The following is a 26003-nucleotide window of genomic DNA, read 5'->3' on the forward strand; positions in this document are numbered from 1 at the left end:
TGGAAACAAACCCAGATGCCCCTGAACTGAAGAATGGATTTAAAAAAATATGGTCAGCAGTAAAAAACAAAACAAAGCAAAAAAAAAACCCACAAAAACAAAAGGAAACAAACCAATGACATCATGAAATTTGTAGGCAAATGGATGGAACCAGACAAAATTCATCCTGAGTGAGATAACTCAGACCCAGAAGGACAAACATGGCATGTACTCACTCATAAGTGGATATTAGCTGTAATGTAAAGGAAAACCAGGCTACAGTTCACAAACCCAGAGAGGCTAGGTAACAAGGAAGACCCAAAGAGGGACATGTGGATATCCCTGGAGAGTGGAAATAGAAGAGATCACCTGGGTCACCTGGGTAAACTGGGAGCAGACAATACGGGGGAGTGTGTTAGGAAGGTGGTAACATGAGGGATTGGGTTGAGCAGGTTGGTGGGATGGAGGCGGAGAGTAATGAAAGATACATCTTAAATGGGGAATATTTTGTGGTTAGGGTTTGGGATTAGGGTGCCAGGAAACTCCCAAGAATCCACAGGGACGACCCCAGCTGAAACTCCTTGCAAGAGTGGAGAGGGTGTCTGAACTAGCCTTCTCCTGTAGTCAGACTGGTGACTACTCTAATTGTCATCAGAGAGCCTTCATCCCATAACTGATGAAAGCAGATGCAGAGATCCACAGCTAAGCACTTGGCTGAACTCCTGGAGTTCTGTCGAAGAGAGGGGGTACCAGCTAAGGGGATCAAGGTCATGACAGGGGAACCCACAGAGACAGCTGCCCCGAGCTCATGGGAGCTCCCAGACTCTGGACCAATAGCTAGGGAGCCTGAATGGGATCCATCTAGGCCCTCTGCATGTGTGTGACATTTGTGTAGCTTGGTCTGTTTGTGGGGCTCCTAGCAGTGGGATCAGTACCTGTCCTTGGCACTTGAGCTGACTTTTGGGAACCTAATCCCCATACTGGCTCAGCCGTGATGCAGGAGGAGCTTGGTTGCGTTTCAGCTTGATATGCCATGCTTTGTTGACTTCCATGGGAGGCCTGCGCTTTCTGCACAGAGACGGAAGAGAAGGGGCAGGGGTAGTAGAAGGGAGATGAAGGGAAGGAACAGGAGGAGAGGAGGAAGGAGATGCGGTGGTAGTATATAAAAAAATGAAAATTTAATAAAATAGAAAAGAGCACTGGGAACTCAAGAATATAATCTGTGTTTGTTTTGAAATAATGCATATAGGTATTTTCAACATTTCAACATAATGGGAATTCATTACCAATGACCAGTTTTCTCCACAGAGGGATCATGGGATAGATCTTTATTTACTTGACAATTTGTGCTGTTGTTGCTGTTTGCCTGTTTGGGATAGTATTGTACCGTGTAGCTCAGGCTGGCTTGGAACTCACTATGTGGTCCAGTATGTTCTCTTGAGAACATTTCAAAGACCAAATGCAGTGTATATTACAAGGCAGTGGGATGGGCAGAGTTGGAGGAACAGGCAGCGGGTTCAGTATCAATCAAGGAGGGTGTGAGAGGGGACCAGTCAGAGGCTCACTTTGGGATTCTGGAACGGGGCTCATCTCTGCAAAGTTCCCATCACGTGGCTGGGAAAACAGTGGGCTCCAATGGGCTGTTTGATTCCAGGCCTTAGGAATGGGAGCTCTTCTAGCTTCTCTTCTGCAGTCAGTGCCCAGTGGTGGAGGTTGGCCAAACAACCTTGTCTTTTGCTGTAGGGCCGCTACTACGCTGTGTACATTGCAGAGTGCTGTGAGCCCTGTTCCTTCCGTATTCCCCACAGGCATAAGGAAGGTTTAGGTCTGAAAAGAGCTCTGTTTCCTCTTCTGCCCCCCGCAGGCCAGTTATGGAACTTCTCTGGACGCCGCTGCTGCTGGTGGTTGTTTGCCTCTCTGAGGTCCTTGGCTCGCCAGGGACAGAAGCTGGCGTTAACATTTCCCGACCTGTGCACATCTTGGAGGACCAAAGCTTAATGGTGCTGACTCCTGCAGGCCTGATACAGACACTGAATGAGACGCGCTTCCTAATGGTGATTTTCCGTGAGTATATCCGGCTCTGACAATGAAGGCGATACCTGTCTCATGGATCTGGGGGATGGCAGGAGTCCTACATGATAGCCAATGCATAGGAAGACACAAAAATAATGTTAGCACTCACAGCCAGGGAAAGGGCTGTCCTCATAAGAATGCAAAGCTCCGCTCTCTTGGCTGATTTTATCACAGTGGGGGACCAAGTTCATCTCTCTCCTTTAACCCTCGACCTCTGACCCATGCCCTTAGCTCCTGCTTTTACATTTTTAATTACTCCGATAGCAACCAATACGAACAAGTCGAAGTATCTGAACACCTCCCTTGACGCCAGCCGAGATTTCGTTGTCTAAAAGAGGCTCGAAATAAAACTCATTATGTTCCCATCATCGATTCTGTCAATACGCAATTGAATTCTAAATGAGTTTTTGAAATCTGGTAGGCCTCCTAAAGTGGCCTTTGGGAAAACCATTTTGGGGAAGGATTATAAACATTTCCCTCAAAAGTAAATTTTTTTTTTTTTGTATAGGAAAGTTGTCAGGGGCCTCTCAGTGACTCTCAAATCATTGGCCAGTCTTTTGATGACTCCAGAATTACGGTTGATGCTCAGTGGGACCTTCCTTTCTCAGGTCTGAGTCTAAAGCAAACCTTAGTATTTGGGATTTGGTTCTGGCCATCTGTTTCTTCTAACGTCCTGTGAGCACTGATGATGCCATCAAACACTCCATTCCACAGTTAGAGACCTCAAGGTCATCCCCAAATTTGCCCTGGGTTCTGCATCTCATACTCTGTGGTCCCCAGCTCTCTCCACACCCTGTGTCGCTGCCTCTGCTCCATTCTCACCATTTCCCACCTGAGCCCCGAGGTAGGCTCCTCCGTGGATTCCAGGAACCTTCCAATGTGCTCTCTGCCAAGCCCTCAGAGAGCCTGGTTTCTAGAACGCAGCTCTAGTTGTCAGTATTCTGGCTCAAGTCTCTAGGCCTTTCGTCACGCCCTTTGCCCTGTAGCATCCATCCTTCACTTTTGCACTTGGCCTGGGAGGGTTAAGCTTCTTGTGTGGACACTTCTTTCATACCTGTTTAGAATGGGTAGGAATTTTTCCAGGTCTCCCTAGCCTTCCTTCATGAGGCCCTTGTCAGATCATCTCAACAGCATTTCTGAACTCGTGTGCTCCACGGGGTCAGGGCACAAACCTTCCCCTTGCCTGGTGATGATGATTGATATACTAATGGCAATGGTGATAATTGTCCAGGAGAGCCTTGATTACCAAATTAACTAAGCCTTGAGTCATCTGAAAGGAGAAGCCTCAGCTGAGATATTCCTTAGGTAATGTTTTCTGTGGGCATGTCTAGGAGGTATTATATTAACTATACAGGAGCGCTCAAACTACTGTGGAATGTATTGCCATTCCTTGGGCAGGTAGTCCGTGGTAAGCAACATTTCTCCATGGTTTTTGACTTGGTTCCTGTTTGAGTTCCTGCTCTGACTTCCCTCAGTGATGGATTATGACCCAGAAGTGCAAGGCAAATAAATTGTTTTTCTCTCAAGTTGCTTTTGGTCAGAGTGCTTTGGTATAGCAGAAAAAGAGTAACCAATGCAGAATAGAGGTAATCCTAGAGATAGTGATGTCGATGGAGAGGATGATAATGATGATAGAGAGTATGATGATGGGAATATTGAGGATGATGTAGATCATGATGGTCGTCGTGATGGAGATGTTGATGGGGATACTGACTGCCATGATGAGGTGTTGGTGATGACAGTGGTCATGGTCTTAGCTATGGAAGTGATGATTTTAATGGACATTTATCAAACACCTGCATTGCAGATATCAAACTCAGTACCACGGGTCCAGTCTTTTCCATCAGACAAGTCTCAAAAAGGTTAGATAATCCCCCTAGAGTCACACCACTGAATTTAAGACCAAGTCTTCCACCCAAACTGCTGCTCAATCCATTCTGCACCCCTACCTTGATCTCCAGAAGATGAACTTACTTACTCATAAGTATTGAGGGCTTAGTATGCCTGATGTATTCTCGGCCCTCAGGAATGAGTGCTAAACTACATCACCTTCCTGGAACTTACAGGCAAGAGAGGAGAGACAAGTGCTAAGCAGATCCAGAAGTGAAGTATGGGGCGTGTTGTGTGGCTAAAAGTGCTATGGTGAAGGCCGGGCGATGAGATGCAATAGACGCATGAGAGGTCTCTGTTGTGGCAACACAGTCTTCCTTACCTCCTATGGCCATGATAACGCAGTCTCCCTTACCTCCTATGGCCATGATAACACAGTCTCCCTTACCTCCTATGGCTGTGGCAACACAGTCTCCCTTACCTCCTATGGCCATGGCAACACAGTCTCCCTTACCTCCTATGGCCATGACAACACAGTCTCCTTACCTCTGCGTCAGACCCCCCCAGAACTCTGGGATGTATATGGAGTCTCCACATGCCCCACCACTGACAACGATTCCAATGCTTCTCTTGTCTGAACATATGCATTCATAAACTCAGCAACCATGGACCCGGTATGGCCAAGTCCTCAGGGAAGCATGGAGAAGCCACAGAGCAAACTGACCAGCGAAGAGTCCAGAGCTGCTGCACTGGTGGAGGGGTGTGCTGAGGGTGGTGATGGAGCAGACAGGAGAAGCATCGACCTGTGAGGGAGGCAGAAAGTCTTTCCTGGATGATCACTCCCAGCCAGATTCCATTGCTGAGCCAGTGACTGGCTCCTGAGCCAGTGCCAGCTGTCCTGGGGCCCAGCTTCCCTGGCTGTGCTTTACAAAACATATATCTGTCAGATGTGGCCTTACCCACAGCCAGGAGGTGACCTGCACTCTCTTCAAGTGCTCCAGATGGGCAAGGTTCTGGCTTGAAAGCGAATCTGTCTCCCCCAGTCCTGACAGCCTACTGGTCTCAGACATGTGGCTGCAAGGACCTTCAGCCTAGCAATGTCATCAGAAGTTGCCATTTCATCTCTTCCCACTCCAGCAAGTATAACCCATCCCTCTGGCCAAGCTCCGTTCTCTGAGGCTGTTTTCAGTAAAAAAAAAGACCCTACCTACTTCACCTCCATACCCAGCTGTGTCAACAACTAAGAATCCCAGAATAGCACACCCTTTAACAGAGTACCGGGGTCTTTTTAGCTACCGCTTCTCAGGGTGGTGGGGTCAGAGAGGGGAGTGAGCCTCCAGCGTACCCTACCCACCTGCTCCTCACACCTCACCTACCTTTCCCAGCCACAGCAGGAGGGGTGCAGTAACTGCTTAGTTCCAAAATATTCCACCAGATGGCGCAAGTGAGTCACATCGCTCGGCCTTAATTGCTAACCAAAGAAATTTTTATACCATTAATAACAATAGCAATTAAAATGCATTCTGTCCTTATTATGTTCCAGGTATCGATCTAAGTGTTTTTATATGCCTAGTGAAAGTTAAAAAAATACAAAAGTTTTCAGCCAGCTCGAGTATATCTTGTTATCAGGGCCTTGAGCAAGTATGTGGTTTTGTTGTTCCTCAGATCTGTCATCTATAAAATAATAATCATAACCAATAGACTCGGTGCCTGTAATCCCCTGTAACTGACTGCTGAATTAATTCCATTTGATCCCGATAATCTCCCAAATTCTTCCATTTTACGACCCCTTTGTCTCATCTCCTGTCAAATTTCTGAAACCCACTCTTCAGCTGTGAACACGAGGAAATTCTGGGGCTCCCAAGACAAAGACCAGAAAGGGAGAAGGAAGAGGGATTCTGTAGTCTCTCTTCACACTGATTCTTTCAGACGATCCATCCTCGAAACAGTCCAGGAAGCTGGCCGAGGAGCTAGGCCGAGCCGCAGAAATCTTCGGCAAGGGCAAGAACGGCTTGGGCTTTGGCAAAGTGGACATCACTGTGCAGCTGGAGCTTAAGGAGGAGTTTGACATCAAGCAGGCCCCGGAGTTGAAGCTGTTTGTTGAGGGCAACAGGTCCAGCCCCACCAGCTGCAAAGGTAATAGTGGTCAGGGTTGATTTCATGCTCGTGGGAAAAGCCTGCTTGGCAGTTCAAGGCTGGATGTGGGAGGCTCCTATCCACATGGCCTCTCAGTGACCCAGGCTCCTTCCAGCGTTGGCTCCATCTTGCTTATCCCTGGAGCCACCTGCTCTTTCCCCAGTCCCCAGATGCAGGAGCTCACCACAAGTAGCACGCATGCCGGAGAGTGCAAAATCACTCCTGTTTGCCATCTTCTGGCTGGAATTCTGACCCGGGACCCCACACAAATGCCAGAGGACTGAGAAACATAGCTCAGCTCTGTGTCTAGAAGGAAAATGGGACTTGGCCATCATTCGGCTGCTTCTACCTCCACTTCTCAGCTAAGGAGGGACATGAGGTTCTTTCTATCTCCACTCTTCTGCTGTAGAGGTTTTGACAGGGAAGCACTGCTGGGCTAAACGAGAGGTTGCAAGGGGCTGGGGACATAACTTGGACAGCAAAGTGCTTGCAAAAGACCTGTTTTGGTCCCCCAGAACTCCTGGGGAAAATGCCAGGCTTGGTGGTGCCTTCTTGCAACCCCAGAGCCGGGGAAGTGAAAATAGGCAGGTGGCTGAGGTTAGCTTATTTGGGAAGTTCTAGGCCAGTGCGAGGACCCATTTGGGGAAAAAAAAAAAAGATGATGCCTTGCATAACACCCTATGATCTCTGGGGCTCTACATGCACACATGCACACATGCACATACATATGCAGAAACAACCAAGAGGGCTGGGGGTGATGGAGCAAAAGGCCGAGGTGGGGTGTCTATTACCATGGTATTGAAGCTGTCTGTAGAATTACGTACCTTAGTGTGTGACATGACTGATTCTAGTTTTCAAGTGTAAGCAGATATGGAACAGATGGATATGGATGGACAGATGGGTGGGTGGGCTCACTGCTGGATGTTACAAAACTGGTGAAACCCAAAGGAACCCAGCGGGGGGAGGGGGAAAGCTGAGATGGCTCAATGGGTGAAGGCATTTGCCGCCAATACTGAATTTGATTTAATCCTTATGACCCAGGTTGAAGGGGACAGACAATCTATGCCTGAGAGTTGTTCTCTGGTCTGCACAAGCAAGCTGTGGCGCACGTCCTTGATAGTTACTTCATAAATAAATGTAACAAAAGACCCTAGCCCATCCTCTACTGTGCCAATAGAACGGTGCCATGGTGTATGTGTGGAATGGCGGAATCAGGAAACAGGCACTGCCTTTCCCAGGCTCTGGCATTTCTGAAGCCGTCTTCTAAGCAGTAAGCATATGAGCACACAAAAAGCCCAGGAACTAGATGAGCCAACAAAGGATCCAGTCCCAGGAGTCAGAGAGCAGGTCGGGGTTTTAGCTTCGAACAAACCCGATGGACTGTTGTTGCAGGAGCCAAAGGGTTAGAAAGAGACTCCCTGAGCAAGAAATGAAAGTACATTGCACTGGATACTCACAAGAGGGCGTGGGAGAGACACTGGGCAAGCGCTTCCCAGGGAGAACTTCATAGCACAGAGCAGACGGGGGCTTCAGTGCCCAATAGTCCAAATGGAGGGTAGCGTGCACGAGCCACTGGGGAGACCTGATGAAAGAGAGACGGGGATCTGATGGCTGGGAATTCTGAGGAGTGATCTTCAACTACAGGGACCCATCTAACCCAAGCCAGGGGCCCTGGACGATGTGCTGGCTTCAGGACTGTGAAGAAGCAGGCCTGGGTTACTTTGCACAAGCCAACATTGTTTATGGCGTGGCTCAGGTACTGGCTCGCCCTTCCTTGAAGGACAGCTGAGATCCGATTCTATCAAGAGTCGACAAGACTATTGTGTAACAGCTTCTTACACCCTATGTGAGGTTGGCAGAGAAGATACTCCAGGACGTCCGAGTCTTGGGGGCAGCTAGTGGCTGTGACCTCCTCTGCCCTGCAGGGGGCTTCCCATCCCCTCTCCAAGGGAGTCTGCCTGACTGCTTAGAGCGTGCAGCCTGCTCCCTCAGCTGTGTTCGCACAGTATCTGCGTATTGCCATCAAGACTCACAGAATGCTATCTGCTGTTTATTGTCTTCTCGGGGCACCGCAAGGGCAGGGGCTGGTCTGTCCTTGGGTTCCGGTCTCTGCATTCAAAGCCCCACTTCCTGCCTCAGAAGCATCCATCCCTCTTGTGCAGCCTCAGTTTCCCCATCTGCAAACAGGGAACTGGAAAACTCTACCGCCCCTGGCTGCAAGAAAATAAAGCAGTGTGTGCAAGGCACAGGACCCGACAGATCCCTGCAGCAGGCACTGGCTTCCAGGTGCTGCCTATGCCTCACATCAGCCTGGCATGGCGATTATGTTACAGATGGAGCACAGGAAAGTGGAACGACTTCTGTGCAGCACCCTAGCTGGGGCTGGCAAAACGGCTCAGCCGGTAAAGGTGCTTGCTGCCAAACTTGGTGACCTGAGCTTTATCCCCAGAATTCACACACTGGACTCCAACAAACTGTCCTCTGACCTTCATGCATGCTCCCTGGTACCTGTACATCATCACACATAAATACATAAACTGAAATATTGAACTTAAAAAAAAAACCCAAAGACAATACTCGAGGTAGGGAGCAGTAAAGTCAGGGAAGATTTTCCTGGAAAGGGCTGTATAATAGGAATTTTAGCCTTAGGAGGAAGAACAACCCATTACAGCTATGCACTGTGCTATGCACTATGTGAACAGATAGGACTGTATTCCAATAAAGTTTTATTTATTAAAGCAAACAGTGGGGCAGATTTGGTCCATAGTTTGTTGAGCTCTGATCTACATCATGCTGTATATGAAACAAGTAGAAGTGTTTATTATTAACTGTTATTTGTTTAAGCCTAGTCCAGCGCTTGGAACAGTTATGTTCTTAGTTGTTAAGTTTGAACAGGATGCAATTACCAGAGCGCACTGCAGGAAGGCAGGCACAAGAGGACACATATACTTCTGAGCTCCTCATCTCCCTCTTCTTCAACGTTACTTCCCAAGCCCAGAAAGATAATGGGGTGCCAGGATGGAGTCCAGGACTCTGGTCTCCAGGATTAGGAAGCACTCTGGCTCTGAGTACTTCAGCAGAGCTGTAGACCTTGGCTTGCATTTGTTTACTCTAGACAGAATGAACAAGGCCTGCTTGGCAGGGCTCTTTGGAGTTCCAAGAGGACATGCTGCTCGGCATGCCCCCTGCAATGTGACTGTGATGAAGCCCTGCTCAGGGCACAGGTGGAACTTAGTCCTTGCTGGGTCACAGCCCAGTCCTGTTCTCCAATGTCCGCGGATTGATGGCGGGCGGCAGACTTGGCCATGTCTCCTGCCCTGGAGGAAGGAGACTCAGATGGCCTCTGGGGCCCCTATTAGTGATGCAGCCACAGCTTGCGTCTGGAAACATGCAGCCAAATTCTGGCCCGGTCAATCATTGACACAGCATTCACACCTGAGTTGTCACCGTGTCCTCTGGCACAGAGTCAAGAGCCAGGGGAGGCACAATGCCTGCTGGCAAGGGCAGTGCCTAAGCTGTAGGCACTTGGGAATAAGATCTTAGTCAAGTTCAAAACTACCTAAGCTCCACAGGGTCCAGAGGGGCAATCAGAGGCCGTGTACCCTAGAAGAGGAAGCCTGGGAGCAGAGCAACTTTTCTCAAGCTGACTTTCCTGGTGGTCCACTGCCTTCAATCCCTCATCCTAAAAAGATTTCTTGAGCACCAAGTATGTGCCTGGTATCTCACAATAAACAAGTTTACTCCTAATCATAGCAGCGGTTTCAGAAAATGATAGACCTACAGAAGAACAGAAGAAGTCATAGACAATGGCAGGGCAGAGGGGGCTGAAGAGGGTGGGAAGGCAGGTAATGACTGGGGGCAGGGAAGAGGTGAATGAGGAAATGGCTGGGGCAGGGGAAAGTTGAGGCTGCAGCCATGAGTCTGATGACCTGGGGTTAAGCTCACTTGGAGGCTCTCTGGATTCTTTCTCTTTTTTTGCGCTTTGTTTTGTCTTGTTTGAGATGGAGTTCACTGTGTAGTCTAGACTGGCCTGGGCCTCAGACCCCTCCTGCTTTCATCCTGAGGGTTAGGGTTAGAGGCATGCAGCATCACCTCTCGCTTCAATTGTAACCGCATCTACCAAAGCTGAACATGACATCCTCTGTGCCCAGACACGCTGCTCCTGGCCCACAAGACTGACAGAAGTCAGTCCCTGAGCCCCAGGTAAATGTACCCTAGGGTCCCAGCTGTAGGGAGTTAGGAACAGCTGAACGGTACATAGTTAGAGGCTAAGAACATGGCTACCCCTAGGTGTGGGTGCGAGGCTTCAGCGGTGCACACATCATTCCTGTTTACTTCTGTGACTGCCTTCTTCTACATACTAAGAGTTTGAAGGACCACACCCCACTTCTTCATCTGGGTAGCAGTTACATGCACATGTTTGTTTTGTTAAAAGTCATTGCACGTACATTGGCCTCTGCCTGTTTTTACCCTACAGATTTAATGCGCTTAGGATAGTGGTTCTCAACCTGTGGCTCGGGACCCCTTTGGGGGTCGGAACAACCTTTTCACAGGGGTTGCCTATCAGATATTTACATTATGATTCTTAACATTAGCAGAATTACAGTTACAAAGTAGCAATGAAAATAAGTTTATGGTTGGGGTCCCCATAGAATGAGGAACTGTACTAAAGGGGTCACTGCATTAGGAAGGTTGAGAACCGCTATCTTAGGAGTTGGGATGGTTCATGCTGCCATCTGGAGCAGTCTAGAATCACGGGGCAGATGGGTCTCTGGGAACACCTGTGGGTTCATTGTGTTAACTGATGTGGGAAGACCCACGTTAAGTACCAGAGGAAGAACCCCAAAGTTACAGAAATATGTGACTTTTTGACTTACATGTTAAGAAAACCAGTTCTTATCCTATCATCTTAGAGAAGGGTGGGAATGCTTCCTCTAAGGTTAGATTCCCAGGTGGGCTGGTGAACCGGCTGTAGGCAAGCTGAACCTTGTTTCAAAGGGAAGAAGTGAGCATGTTCATTAGAGTTGCTGTTAAGGGCAAATATAAGCACAATATTCAGTACAGGGGCACAGCCATGGCAGGAGCTTAGTGACATTTAGCTGCTCTTAAAACAATCCTTAATACAGTCTTGTCTTAGAGTTTGGGAGGAAAAGAAAATGGAGATACTGCCAAGCATGGGATTCAAGACAAGATACTTCTGCTCACTGAATTCAGAAATGTTCTGATGGAATTCCTTTAAACATCTCTCTTCAGACGTGGTTGAATCTACAGCTTTGGTTGTTTGGTTGAGAAGACAATTTCTCCACAGAGCCCGTTTGTTCAACAACAGTGAGGAAGTGGCAGATTTTGTGAAATCCAGGCCCTTGGTCATCGTAGGCTTCTTCCAGGTACTAGGGTGAAGAGGTGGGAGGTGACTTTCACCTGGTGAGCGCTATGCATGGAGGGTTTGGGGTGAGGAGGGTTCCTGACTTGTGTAGGTCCTTGTTCAAGTTTCTTATCCACTGAGCTGGTGTCCTGGGGGAGCTCCTGGTTTCACAGAAAGAAAACATGGAAGTTGAAATGTTAGCAGTTGGTTAGAAGGTGGGAAGATAAGAGATTGTCATCAATATTTAGTTGGTTTCAATGCTATAACTGACCTTTGGGGTATCTATTTGGAATACCAGAGGATAAGAGGCCATCTTTGTTTTCTGGTTCAAGAACTATTTCAACTATGATTCTAAAAGGTGTTTGTGTCTGCTTAAGCCAGTTTCTTATCCATAAATTCTTTCCAAGCCTCCATAGAAACTAAACTATCAACATTGTAGTATGCTCCCATCGAAGGGTCAGTCTTCATCCAGATCAAGTATGGGGAGATACCTGGGCTAGCTCATAAATAATTTAAATGTGATTACAAAATGACTTATGATCACTTCCTATTGATTTCATTCTTTATAGTTATAAATGTTACCAAGTATGTTTGCTTGTAGAAAATGAGTTTTTCATGTGCTATAACTGATTTACTTTAGGTAGACAAAGCCTCCTCTCTCAATAACGTCAATCTTTGCTATCATATTAATATGTGAAGAGAGCACATGGTTCTTTCCTTTCTGCTCCCTCAAGTGCGTTTTTGGCCCAAATGTTCTTCCATGCTGAATGTTGAGTCTCAAAGGCCAAAAGTGCCCCTGCATCTCACCACCAGCTCACATTTGGTTTGCGTGCAGTCAAATCAGTGACTTCTGAAAGTGATTCTGGAATTAATTTTAGAAATATTCTCAATTTATGGGTTAGAACAACCTTTGTTTTCATAATACAGAAAAGTAAAAATGCCTAGTTCATGCCATTGATCTCTGAGGATTTGCCTTGTGGGGTTCCGTCCTAGCTAGAGGAACATTCTAGGTGGGAAACATCCATGAAGGAGGATTTAGAGCACCCAGCAAAAATCCAGAATTTAGAAAAACAAAGGCACAGAGAGCCTATCATTTCCACCTTCCCCTCAAGACAGGCACTGGTACCTCCTCCAGAGAAATACATACCATGCTCTTCCAAACAGGATTTAGAGGAAGAAGTGGCGGAATTGTTTTATGACATGATCAAGGACTTTCCAGAGCTGACATTTGGAATGATAGAAATCAAAAATGCCATTGGGCGTTTCCATGTGATCCTTGACAGCGTCTTAGTGTTCAAAAAGGTAGGTCTTTATCCTGTATGACCACGGGGGCCTTTCACCTCACACTAAGTGATGACATTTGGGGACAGGCTCTGGATCCATTACCTGTGAACTAAGTGTTCCTGGACTAGTTGACTTGTGAGAAATCTGTTTCCTGGACCCCCACTGCCTTAACTGCTTCTCTGCCTTTGCCGGTATCTGTCATATCAAGACTCAATCCCACGGACTTTATTTTTCTGGTTTATGTTTTTCCATCCATCTCTATCAATAATTACCATATATACCCATGGCTTATAAATCTCTGTCTTGTCTCTGTGAAAATTCATGCTTGATACTGTTGTTACCACCTATGGGATTGTTTGTATGCCTATATAAACTGAAAGCTTTGTGGAGATCACCCTTCCTCCTCTTCCTCCTTCTTTTTCTTCTCCTTCTCCTCTTTTTTCTCCTCCTTCTTCTTGTTCTCACTGCTTCTTCATTTCAAGGAATAAAACACCTGTATCAGAAAAAAAAAAACCTCTGTCTCCATCTAGTATTCAATTAACTACAGATTTTGATATGTAGAACCAGACAGTCCATCATGGTTCATGTCAAAGTCATAATCTCTTCTCCAATTTCTCTTATGACTTGGAGAGTCTCCAGGCATGATGGTCTTTAATGCCAGCACTTGGGAGGCAGAGGCAGCAGATCTCTGTGAGTTCGACCCCAGCCTGGTCTGCAGAGTGAGTCCCAGGACAGTTAGGGCTATTACACAGAGAAACCCTGCCTCAACCCCCCCCCCCACAAAAGACTTGAAGAGTCATAGCAAAGAGTGCCACCATCCCCTCATTTAGTGGAAGAAGCCAGAAACTCTGGGTTTCTAATATCTCCCATTTCTCCAAACCTCCCTCATGGCCAATCCTAATATTCACATGTAGGCCTTCTAGTCATGTCTTCCTGTCTCCCCACACAGAGTAACATCTGTACAATAGCTGTTTTACTTACAGATGAGGTTTGCTCCTTATCTGAGGCCACACTTGATATGTGGAGTGATACTCAGATCTACACGACTTTCAGAGGGGACACTCAGCCTCTCATTTTTTTCTCTTGGGCCCATATAACTCATTGAGAAGGTTTTAAGATGGAGAATAGAAACAATCTGTCCTTTGAATGAGACAACATGGAGTCAGGAAGAGATCCAAATATATATTGAACTCTAATACCTGAAACCAAAAGAGAAAATAGTGTTATTAAAAATAGGATGTTGAGAATAACCAGGTAGGGAAAACACTTAAACTGTAGTCAGGCAGCAGATCTTACATTAAATTAAGTTCCATATGACCCTGATTCGAAGCTGTAGATGATGAAGTCTTGTTTCCATATGATGATATAGGATAGTTTGCTTTGTTTTGTTGTTTTAATTTTATTTTACGTAAGTGAGTGCTTTGCCTACATGTATCTGAGCATCTTGGAGGCCAGAAGAAGGTATTGTTTCTCCTGGAAGTAGAGTTATAGGTTGTGAGTTACCATATGGGTGCTGGGAATTGAACCCAGATCCTTTGGAAGAGCAGCCACAGAACCATCTCTCCAGACCCAAGTTTGTTTCCTATACAAGGAATTTGAGTAGTCCCTCTAAAAAATGTGGAGAAACCCTATTAAATTTCTGTTAAATGTGTACTGTCTACATATCTAAAGTCCGGCAGAATAAACCAATCACAAAGTCAAAAGTCAAATAGCAATGAGGTGTGTGTATTATGAAAGCCACTGCCCTCTAACATGCTTTTCCTTCGGCTCAAGGGAAAAGTTGTGAAGCGCCAAGAGCTCATTAATGACAACACCAACAAAGACTATCTCAATCAGGTCGTGAAACAGCAGCTTACAGGCTCTGTGATTGAATTCAACCCTGAGGTCAGTGGGCAAAGCGGTCCTGGGAGGCCTATGGGCCCCTTGTGTGCACTTTGAGTGACATGCTTTCCTTGCCATTTCAGAATAAGGATCTGATTTATGAACTCAGCATCTCGAATCACATGTTGCTCTTTATCTCCAAAAACTCAGAGCCATACAGCATCATAATCCGGCATTACAGGCTGGTTTCGAAGGAATTCCAGAACAAGGTTTGTAGGCCAACCCGTTGTTGTTGGGGGCTCTTTGATGGGCACACAAGGAGCAGCAGACTCTGGGGGTGGTTGTCTTTTCTCATTACTATAAATTAATACAGGAATGATTTGCATTTATTTTGCATATGTCTATTTCATGAGTTACATGCCAAGGATATGTAACGAGTGCTATTTTATTTTACATGAGTCTGTTCCATTTTTCCTCTGCAGGGAGCCAAGCCTATGGTCTTTCACTCTTCTTAATATGCTAAAGGTGTTCCTTTAAAGTCTATGTTCTGCATAGACTCTGACTTTAATCTTGAAAGTCCACATACAAAGCAATGGCTAAAATACACTTCCTGGTGCTTGTAATTGGTATCATCAGCACCATGGGTAAAAAATTGCCTCCTATGCCCTGTGTCTATATGTAATGCACTTAACTGCATCTGGACTCTGAAAGACATTTTCTTCATTAGAAGTTATTCTGAAATTAAATGAAATGGTAATGTTGACGTGTAAACACGGAGTAAAGACTGAAGCATAAACACATTAGTACCAACACACTAGTTTTCAGAAAGATTCTTCCTATCGCAGATACCTCTTGCATATATTAATCTATCTTGCTGTTTTTCAGTGTTACACTTTCAGATATTTAACGTGACTGTGACCTGATGGCTCACAAGCAACAATTGTCATGACTTAACCATATTTAATTCAAAAATATTGTTAGTGTATGTATGTACACGTGCCTATGCATTCCACAACATGTGTGTGGAGGCCAGGGGACAGCTGTCGGGAGACTGTTCTCTCTTTCTACCATGTGGGTCCTGGAAAATGAACTCCAATATCAGGTTTGGCAGAGGGCATCTTTGTCTGCTGAGCTACCTTGTTGGCTCACAACTATATTTTCTCATTTTTCAATAACCTTTAATGCATCTGGAATTTACTTTGGGACAAATCAGGAGATGAAGTGCAAAATTCCTGTTGCCACAGTCAGAGAGCATCCCAGATGTCATTACTGAGCTACAAATAAAATATTTGGCTGATACTATCCTGCTGAACCTTATCCTATAGGGTGTAGAAATAACTGGTACTTGTTGGATATGTTCAAGATGACTTAACCATCTTTTCTATGTTTTGTAGTTTCTCTAGCATCCAGAGGCTGGCACATTTTCTTTTATGGGCAAACCTTTGGCTGGATGAATGACCCGGAAGTATGTGACCACAGGTGCCTGCAGAAGCCTCCAACTCATCTCCTTGTGCCCACTCTTGCTCCTTTTCTGGAGCTAGATCTATTATTTGAAAATTTCCACCATGATACTCTCTGGCTTGGCACCATCTTTATTCTGACCAAACTAGACCCAAGCTTCTTATTGGACTTCTAATCTCACGTGTCATTTTTACAGTGTCTGATTTCATCTCCCATGATGCTCTCCATCATGCTGCTGATGTCTTTCCTTTCCAGAACCTTCTATTCTCCATGCTCCTTTTGCTACTAGAGCTTTTCTTTGCATTGCCTTTCTACTCCCTGGGATACTGTTTCCTGTTCTGTGTGCTAAATTAGCTTCTTCTCCGGGCCCCCTAACATACTGAGCCCATGTCTCATCACCTCATCTGTACCGTTGCTCTGATCCTCATTTGTCATCATCTAATGTACTTCCTGTCCAATTCCTCCACTAGAATGTGAGTTCTACAGGGCAGACATTCTGTCTTCCTTGTACAGTACCATGTCCCCAGTGTCCAGCTAAACGTGAATATTTGTTGTGTGAACATGTGGATAATGGGGCATGGGTTTCCCTCGTAGAGCAAATTTGAACTCGCATGTGGAAAACATTCTTGCACTGCCACTTCCCAAACCAGGCCTTTGCACACATTCTTCCTTCTATTGATCTTATTGAGCTCTACATTTTTCTCTGCTCCCCTTCCTTCCTCCCCCCCCCCTTTAACCCTCTCCCAAGGTCCCCATGCTCCTAGTTTAGTCAGGAGATCTTGTCTTTTTCTACTTCCCATGTAGATCCATGTATGTCTCTCTTTGTTATCTAGGTTCTCTAGGATTGTGAATTGTTGGCTGGTTTTTTTTGTTTTATGTCTAAAAGCCACTTATGAGTGGGTACATGTGATAAGGGTCTTTCTGTGTCTGGGTTACCTGACTCAATATGATGTTTTCTAGATCCATCCATTTGCCTGCAAATTTCAAGATGTTGTAATTTTTTCTGCTGTGTAGTACTCCATTGTATAAATGCACCAGACTAAGGATGTTGAGCATTTTCTTAAGTGTCTTTTAGTCATTTCTCTGTTGAGAGTCCTCTGTTTAGATCTGTACCTCATTTTTAAAATTGAATTATTTGTTCTTTTGTGACCAATTTCTTGAGTTCTTTGTATATTTTGGAGATTAGCCCTCTGTCTGTTGTGGGGTTGGTGAAGATCTTTTCCCATTCTGTAGGCTGCCATTTTGTCTTGTTAACTGTGTCCTTTGCTTTACAGAAGCATCTCAGTTTCAGGAGGTCCCACTTATTGTTTCTCCCAGTGTCTTTTTGCATATATTCTTAAAGCAATCCTCTAAAGCAAATATGATCATAACCACCTTTTGACAGACAAGGAAACCAAAGCATGGGACAAGGATGAAACTCAGGACTTGCTCAGTTCTGAAGTTGGGTGGATTATGCACAGCACAGAAACCAGCCTGGGGAGGGGTTGCATGTCTGCTAGTGAGTGCGGGAGTGAGTCTCCCTGGAGGCACTCCCTAGGCCTTGCTATTTGAGTTTCATTAGCTCCTTGCTTCTTAGTGCCTCCTTTCCCTTGATGAGGGGTCTAGAGCTGCAAGAGGTTTTGCTTGATTTGGCAGATTCTTTTTATCCTTGTGAATGCGGATGAACCCAAAAACAAACGTGTCTTCGAATACTTCCGGATCGCAACAGTCAATGTCCCATCTGTTCAAATCCTGAACATAAGCTCTGATACAAGGTACAAAATGCCCACAGATGACATAACCTTTGAAAGCCTCAAGAAATTCTGCCAGAGCTTCCTCAGCAAAACTGCCAAGGTAAGTTTGCTCTCAGGTAAGTCGTGTTTAGAACCTCAGGACCTCTTTAGAATTTTGCTGGTTTCATCTCGTTCTGAAGAAACAGAACAAAGACCATCCTAAGGCTTGGTGTGACCCAGTCTCTCCATTTTTCGTCTTCAATCAGTGAAGCTTGTGGCTTTTTCTGAGACTGGAAACTCATTACCAGTTCTTTAGTCATAAAAAAAAAAATAGAAGTTCAGGATAGAAGAAGACTAGAAGTTGAGATGTTCTAGAAACTGACTTGTCTTCTGAAGGAGGCTTTAGTCCTTCCTACAGCCTCTTCTCAGAAAGCCCACTTGACCTAGGGTTAGAGGGGAAGGAGATGGAACAAACAGCAGCCAGGATTTAGCCGCAAGAGCTTCAGAGACCTTTAGGTTGTGGTGGATGGAGAGACTCCGTCCTTGCTGCTGAAAGGGTCGGTTCAGGAAGTTACCTGCAAACCCTCCTGATGCATAACAGTGTTTATTGTAGAAACCGAAATATCTTTGAGAGTAAGTGGAGAATCCTTCAGACGTGTTTCGGATAATGACAGGAGTGCACAGAGAGTCCTCGGGTAGCTCCGCATCTACAGAGACCTTAGCTCTGGCTGCTTCCCTTCCCTTCCATCTATTTCCATAGGGACCCCTCCTCCTCTACAGCCTTCTCAGTGGGAAGGAAGGTCTTTTCTGACTCACATGATTGTGAAGTCAAAGGGAAAAGCTGGTGTCCTTCCTGGTACTTCCAAACCATTTCTCTTTCTAGCATCTAAAACCTAACGTTTTTTGTCTTTCATGCTTTTGGCATCACACCACTTCCTTTTATCCCTTGCTGTCATCCTCTGACCATCTCCCTTGCTCCCTCTGAGGATGCGAGCTCCTCAGTGCAGGGTACCTCCATGCTGCTTTGCCATCGTTCCTAGGCATTAACGTCCAGCATGCTTAGCTCTGTTCTCCATGGATTGGTATGTACCCCACATCCCAGCCCTCTGCTCAAGTGCTCCTTATCTACAGCTGCAAGTTCCTCCAAAGGTCTCATTTCAAGCTTCTCTTCTTAGTTCACTTCACACTGCTAAAGAGCCTCACCCTCCAAAGGGAACACTCCTCCATTGATGGTGGGAGTGCATACTGGTACAGCCACTTTGGAAATCAGTATGGCAATTTCTGAGAAAATCAGGAAAAAACTCTCCTCAGGACCCAGCAATATCACTTTTGGGTATATACCCAAAGGATGCCCAATCATATCACAAGGACATGTGCTCAGCTATGTTTATAGCAACATTATTTGTCATAGCCAAAACCCGGAAACAACATAAATGCTCCTTGACCAAAGAATGGATAAGGAAAATGTGGTACATTTACACAATAAAGTACTACCCTATGGGGGAATAAAAACAATGACTTCTTGAAATTTGCGGACAAATGAATGGATCTAGAAAACATTATATTGAGTGAAGTAACCCAGACCCAGAAAGACAAATATCATATATACTCACTCATAAGTGTTTTTAGACATAAAGCAAAGAACACCAGCCTACAATTCACAATCCCAGAGAACCTAGACAATAAAGAGGACCCTAAGGAAGACATACATGGATCTAAATAGGAAGCAGAAAAAGACAAGATCTCCTGAGTAAATTGAGAGTGTGGGGATCATGGGAGAGGGTAGAAGGGGAGCAGGAAGGAAGGGAGGGAGTGAAGAAAAATATATAGCTCAATAAAAAAAAACAATAAAAAAGGGGGAGAAAAAATTAAAATAAAGAAAACTGCAAAACATTTTATTTTACCATCTGCCACTAACTACATGTTGAAATAATGATGTTTATACGTGGTTAAATAAAATAATCTTTAAGTTATATAAAATAAAAAATAAATAAAGAGCCTCACCTGCCCCATGGCCTTCAATCTTTGGAGGCTGGTTCTGTCTCTCTGGTGCCTTCTCCATGAACTTGGGTTCTACAGTGTGTCACCCTGGTCACTTCCTCGTTCTCTCTAAGTTCTGCTTCTTTTACACCCTGAAGGTATAGAAGGTATCTATACCCCCAGGCTAAAACCCAGGTCCTATTGCGCCCGCTTAAGTTCTCTACTACTTCTATAGTAATGTCGGAGAAGAGGACCTCCCTGACCCCCAGCTATCTGACCCCTGTCTGCTCTAGACAATGCAGAGTTGACACTGAGTTTGTGACTATCTGCATTTCAAACCTTTCACGACAAAGCCTTTCCCTTTCGTTGTTTGTAAGTGAGGGCGGGGAAACCCCATTTGCTTGTTCTTTTCTGGAGTGGAGAGTGTGAGACCTCTTGAATTTGCTTCCTAGAAACACAAATCCAGTGAAGATATTCCAAAATATTGGGACCAGGGGCCAGTGAAGAGGCTTGTGGGGAAGAACTTCAATGTGGTTGTCTTGGATAAGGAGAAGGATGTGTTTGTGATGTTCTGTAAGTATCTCCATGGAGACAATGAGAGGCTAAGGGCCCCACTATTACTTTTCCAGTAATTGCTTCTGAATTCTTGGGTGGTGCAGTCTCCAAACCCATAAACTTTTAAACCATGCTAAGAATGATCTCCCTTCTCTTAAAAAGATTAGATCAAGAAACAGGCAACTTGGTGCCCTGAATTAATTCTCAGTATGTATGAATGCTTTCCACAGAATCCATTCCTATGACAGTTTGTAACAGTAACACTGTCAGCTAACATGGTTTTGTTGGATGCACCAATATGTTAGGACTCAGGCTTGAGTCATTGTATACCTATGGCATTAAATTCCCCACCATATTCTCCTGAAAGCAGCTCCTATTGTGCCTCCCATGTACGGATAACTCAACAGAATCTCAGGGAAGAAACATTCCCGGTATCACCCACTAAGTTCTAGAAATGACATTTGAGCATTTTCATTTTGGCTCTAGCACCTCCATTCATTCTATCACCCAGAATCCCCTGCTTTGGGTCTTATATGATTCATCCGATGGCCCCTGTGAGGTATGGGCACAAATGTTTCATCTCAAGGACTTTGAATAGTGCATGGCATGTTGCAGGCACGTCACAAACGGTGACTGCTGTTTCTGCCATTACAGTTATCCCCACTGCTTGTCCAAGGACTATGGCCCTTTCCAGTCATCCCTAGTTTATATGCCAGCCCCCCAAGCTAGAGCCTTCTCTCTATGAGACAGAGGAGAAGGCGACTCCAAAGCTACTTCAGACAGGCAAAGGTACTTTTAGTGAGCTTGTATACTGAGCTGGGCTTAAGTGTGTCACATGGTCTGTGACAGCAAGGCTGTGAGAAAGGCGAGAAAGGCACGGTTGCTCGCTTCCTCCATGACACAGGTCAAGGTCACACGGTAAGTACTAAGACTCCTAGTGAAGTCGTCTCTGTGCTGATTCCATTCTGCCTCCTATCTCAGCCTCTGTGAAGCAGACACTTGTGGGCTGACGGTGCTTCTGAGAGCTGCCCAGCTGAGTCACAGCAATCTGCTCCCTTTCATCGCGGAGCTGGGGCAGCCTTTCTGTACTTACCCGACACATAGAGTTCTGAGAACACTCATTTGCTTCTGATAAAAGACAAGACTAGCTTCATTTTCTTGGAAGTAGGGCTGTGGGATTGCACCCTGTGGTTTCAGCCATTATCCCCCACGTTCCTACCCAGGGCCCATCAGGCTCCAGGGGGTCTCTTGGTGCTGTAGGCAGGAGATTTGATCACAGGGACACTTGGTTGGTAAATGGATAGATGGGCTTGCAAAAGTGTAATATCAGGGCATCTGAGGCCATTCCTCCCACAGAGGAAAACTCTTGAGTTCTGAGCTTCAGACGAGGGCAAACTAGTAAGGTCTGACTTTCCCTGTTTGGTATCTGTACTCTGGTCTCTTTCCAAGGGGCCAGCTGTCTGACCCCTCAAGGCTCAAGGAACTTTCCACAAGGAAGGGTAGTTGTCATAATTTTAGCACATACCTGTTCAGTTTTTTGGGCATGTTCTCTTCACAGGGACTGAAAGGCATATTATATTGTTATGTATTAATGTACATTATATAACATGCTATGCCATATTTGTAGTCTAATCAAGCCCATGTGACCTGTCTTCAAGTCCTATTTCTTTTGCTTAATTTTCTGGATGACCTTGGTCAAGTGCTTAACTTCTGTGCTATAAACACACACATTCTCTTTCAGACGTAACAGCAGCATAAATATTTTCCCTGTTTTTCTCTTCAACTAGAGTGGAACACTATGTTAAAAAGGAAGGTTATTTTTGTTGTTGTTGTTTTTAAAGAACATATTAACACATGGAAAATGTTAGTGTCCAGAAGGAATAAAACTAGGCTAATTTTTATTCTGGTTTACTTAACAGTGATCATACACTGAGCTATACAAATATACGAATAACCTCTGGTGAGAGTGAAAGGGTGTGTGGCTCACTTGAGTAGATGCGTGGTGAGAAGAACACCATGGTGATGTGTGGCATCAGCTTTCAGAGCCCTGGACAGAGGGAGCTGAGCAAGACCCTTTTTTTCCAGATGCACCCTGGTCTGAGAAGTGCAAGGCACTGTTACCGCTGCTAGAAGAGTTGGGTATAAAATATCAGAACCACTCCACTGTCATCATTGCCAAGATTGACATAACAGCAAATGACATTGAGCTGGAGGACCCAGATCAGTATCCATTCTTCAGGCTTTTCCCCACCGACTCACAAGAGGTGAGGGGCTCTTGGGAACACACAATTGAAAATGTTGTCACCACCAGGAACTCAGTTTCTCTCCAGCTCGGCCTTCTACTAAATATTCTCAGCTCCAGGCCCTAGTATGCTCCCCCATGTTCAAGTTTAGAGTATTTCCCAGCTTCTTCTTCTCAAGTTCTAAGACTTTATAGTTGCACACAACTTGAGTCCATTGCTCATTGTTGACTGATCACTGTGTCAAATGGATATGGATGTTTTCATTGGACAGTGATAAGTTTTCTCTAGTATTGAGGTGGAGCTCTCCACAAGCTACAGAGAATAAAGTAGAACATCTCAATAGGAATATTGGGGTGGAATGCTACCAGATTAAAGCATGTGTTCCAGACACCAACAATCCTTTTTGCACCTGGGAATTCTGGTTCTTGGGCAACCATCACCAGGACTGGTGGAACATACTCTCTATTGATGGGGAAGGGTATCAATCAAAGGGGCATGAGCCAAAGTCCTTGCTCTGGACAAGAGTGGATGAGGGGGAGGCAAAGTCATGGCGACATGGGTCTACCTATGTATGCAATGGGGAAGCAGAGTCTGGAGGGAAGATATGGCTAAAGTCTTCATACAGACTTAGAACCCTGGAGAATGGTGAAGACTTAAAGGAGGGGACATGAGCTCTATAAGTAGGATGTGTAACATGAGCAATGAGGTGGGCAGAATGGCCAGAGCACTATGCAATGCCATCCCGGTGCAGACATTACATGTAGAGAAACTGTATAAATTGAGTTTAGATTGATAGGATGAGGCTGTCACCAACCTTAAGTTATACAGTAGAAAGTTTATTAAACAACCAGTGGGTAGGGAGTACTTTTTTAATTCTCTTAAATTAAGGATTCCTTATCCACAAAGGAAACTATTATGAATGAATGCTGACCATGCAGTAGGTGCTGTATAAGATAACAGCTACTCTTCTTGTTATTGTTAGAAGGCTACTAATACTAGCTACTCGTAAGAGCAAATGCACGTGGTACTTAGCATAAACCAAACACTACTTTAAGCACATTGCCTGTATTAGCTCATTTAATCCAACAACCCCGTGGGGAAGCTCCTGAAATGAACACCATGTGAGGAAACTGAGTCATAAATTCAGTAATCAGACCATACCGGTAAGAAAACAGCCAAGGGATAGACGTATAAAGTGTGGCTTCATAGCTCATATTTGGTACATTCCTCACATCCTCTGACCAAAGAGTTTTTATCTTAGAGCCGTGGTAAAGGAGGCTCACAGAGGCTAAGGAATTTTGGGGAGGGGGGTTGGTCCAGATTATTAGGAATTTGATCCCGAGTTGTTGTTGTTGTAACACTTTACGAGCAATTTACAGGAAGAGGCCCCCATCTTAATCCTGCTTTGTTGTCTACCTAGGCTGTCCCGTATAAAGGAGAACACAGTATGAAGGGCTTCTGTGACTTCCTGGAACACCATGTCAGGATTAGGATTGAGGAAGAGGATGAGGTAAGGGGCAGGACTGCAGGCTGGGTCTTCCCTCCCACACACAATTACCAGGAAGCCAAGGCCCATATAAAACTTAAGCCTTGATTCTATCAGTTATTTCATTCTCTCTGGAGATGGGTTTAAGGCTGCATGGACAACCATTTTAGTGAGCTCACTGATATCTTAAGGAAACTTGTCACAAGGAAGTGGAAATGGCAGTCATTAAAAAACAGACTCCGAAGTAACATCCAGCCTTCCAAACAGCCTGCTCGTCACTTCCTGAGATGATGGGAGTCTGGTCTCCGGCATTGCTGTCCTGATGGATGTGACCACAGTTTCCCCTCTCTCCTAACCATGCCACAATGTGCCAGAAGGTGCCATCGGAATCAGTTAGGATGCTTCTTGTTGCTAATATCAGACACTCCTCACCTGCTTCAGCAGCAAGGGGTGTTTATTCCATTTACCTGGTAGAACATTTTGCACAGACAAACTCAGAAGCTCATACCTGTGTTCTGTCTTCCCACATGTTTTCTTCCATCTTGACTGCTTGCTCAAGCAGTCACTTCCCCATCGATGGTAACTATTACCCCATGGCTCCAAACTTACCTCCTCCTGGTTTAGAAAGATAAGATCCATTTTTCAGTAGTTGCAACATGTATGCTAGAGACAGATCCCATTAACTAAGCCAAAGTCACCTGCTTTGTCCTGGAGTTAGGGGCTGGACATCTGCACCTGACAAAGGGGTCACAACCATGGTTGGGCAATCTGTCCTCTCACTGTGTCTCTGAGGACACTTAAGCTAAATAGGGCTCTTCCTGGGCTCATGCAGAACAGCCTGACCTGTTGTCACCACAATGATCACACATATTTCTTTATTCTCCTCCCCTTCCCTCTCTAACAGCTGTTATCCATTGAGCAAAATGAAGCAGTAGAGGAGGAAGTGATAGCTGAGCCAGAGACCCAGCTCACAGAAAAGTTGCCCGAGCAGCAGTTGCTCAAGCTGGAGGAAGCAACCAAAGACAGGCAAGAGAAAGAGTCGCCTGTGCTGGGGAGCATAAGCAAGGTGGCAGAACCAGCAGGAAGGAAGGAAACAGCCAAGAGGGCTGAGAAGGCAGCGCAGCCAGAGCAATTGTCTCAACCGGTGAGGAAACGGGAAGTCAAAGAAGAACTTTAGCTTCTCAGAAGCCAGGAAAGAAGGAGCCTAATTCTAGGTCCTGACATCAGTTTCGGAATGAATCTACTCTGACAATGCCATATATCACGTGGTAGGGTGGGTGGGTGGGTGGGGCTAGGCAATAAAGCCCACCATTGTCTCTGATCTTCTTTGTTCATTTCCTTTTTCCTAATTGGTGCTAACTGAAAGAGTCACTTGGCCTGGAATTCAGGCAGGGCTGCAAGGGGAACCATGATGCCAATACTGAGTAAGGGCTAGCCACCCCCCACCCTTCAACTCCATCACTGGAGGCCATTTTCACTGTCCCCACTTGTAGAGGAAGCAACAGAGGCACAAAGAGATGGGTATCAGAATGACACAGTTTGAGGACTGTTGAGAGTTGTATCTCTTACAGAGCTCATCTGGTTCATCACTATTCATGCCCATCCCCAGTTGGGCCCTCAGGAGTTTGGCTAAGTCTTGCAAAAGAAGTGCAATGATAGGCTGAGGTTGCAATTTGGTACCATAGAAATCCAATTCTAAGCTTGTCTCTAAATGTCTACATGCCAGTAAGTGTCCCACTCATGACAGAATGCTCCCCTGTGGTCTTATCTCTTACTACTATAAACTTGGTGATCCTCATGATTTTACTTATTTCCCCTCCACGTGACTCCACATACTTCCTATGTGACTCCAGCAGCTTCCTTTTATGTGACTCGCCCGGTTCTTCCTGCGTGACTCTGCCCACTTCCCCGCATTGCTGAGGGTAGCCCACCATTTTCTGAGAGCAGAAGACTCAGAATTGGTCTCTCCTGATGGTCGACATGTCCTCTCTCCACTTCCCGCTCACACCTCATAGTCCTACAAACGCAGAGATATGTTCGAACACCATATCTCTCCGCGTTGCCTGTCTCTGCCCCAT

At 45.5% G+C, this 26003-nt stretch overlaps 1 protein-coding gene across 1 annotated transcript; it reads left to right on the forward strand.

Annotated features, from left to right (window-relative positions):
- Positions 1-1850: 1850 nt before the first annotated feature.
- On the forward strand, positions 1851-25133 carry Pdilt (protein disulfide isomerase like, testis expressed). Its single transcript, XM_050143229.1, has 11 exons — positions 1851-2043; positions 5812-6018; positions 11272-11405; positions 12548-12685; positions 14441-14551; positions 14632-14757; positions 17585-17782; positions 20094-20214; positions 22282-22460; positions 23860-23949; positions 24830-25133. Exons 1-11 carry the CDS (start codon positions 1851-1853, stop codon positions 25100-25102), a joined length of 1770 nt encoding a protein of 589 aa, XP_049999186.1. The 3' UTR covers positions 25103-25133.
- Positions 25134-26003: the final 870 nt, after the last annotated feature.

The sequence above is a fragment of the Alexandromys fortis genome, unplaced genomic scaffold (assembly GCF_014885135.2).
Source record: "Alexandromys fortis isolate MF-2015 unplaced genomic scaffold, M_Fortis_MF-2015_v1.1 scaffold_45, whole genome shotgun sequence".
In the NCBI taxonomy this organism is placed as follows: Eukaryota; Metazoa; Chordata; class Mammalia; order Rodentia; family Cricetidae; genus Alexandromys; species Alexandromys fortis.

Excerpts from the sequence above, each read along its gene's own strand:
- Pdilt (XM_050143229.1), top strand. The coding sequence starts at position 1,851 with ATGGAACTTCTCTGGACGCCGCTGCTGCTGGTGGTTGTTTGCCTCTCT. Across the intron at positions 17,783-20,093 it reads TCCTCAGCAAAACTGCCAAG|AAACACAAATCCAGTGAAGA; the intron begins GTAAGTTTGCTC and ends TTTGCTTCCTAG. Across the intron at positions 20,215-22,281 it reads GGATGTGTTTGTGATGTTCT|ATGCACCCTGGTCTGAGAAG; the intron begins GTAAGTATCTCC and ends CTTTTTTTCCAG.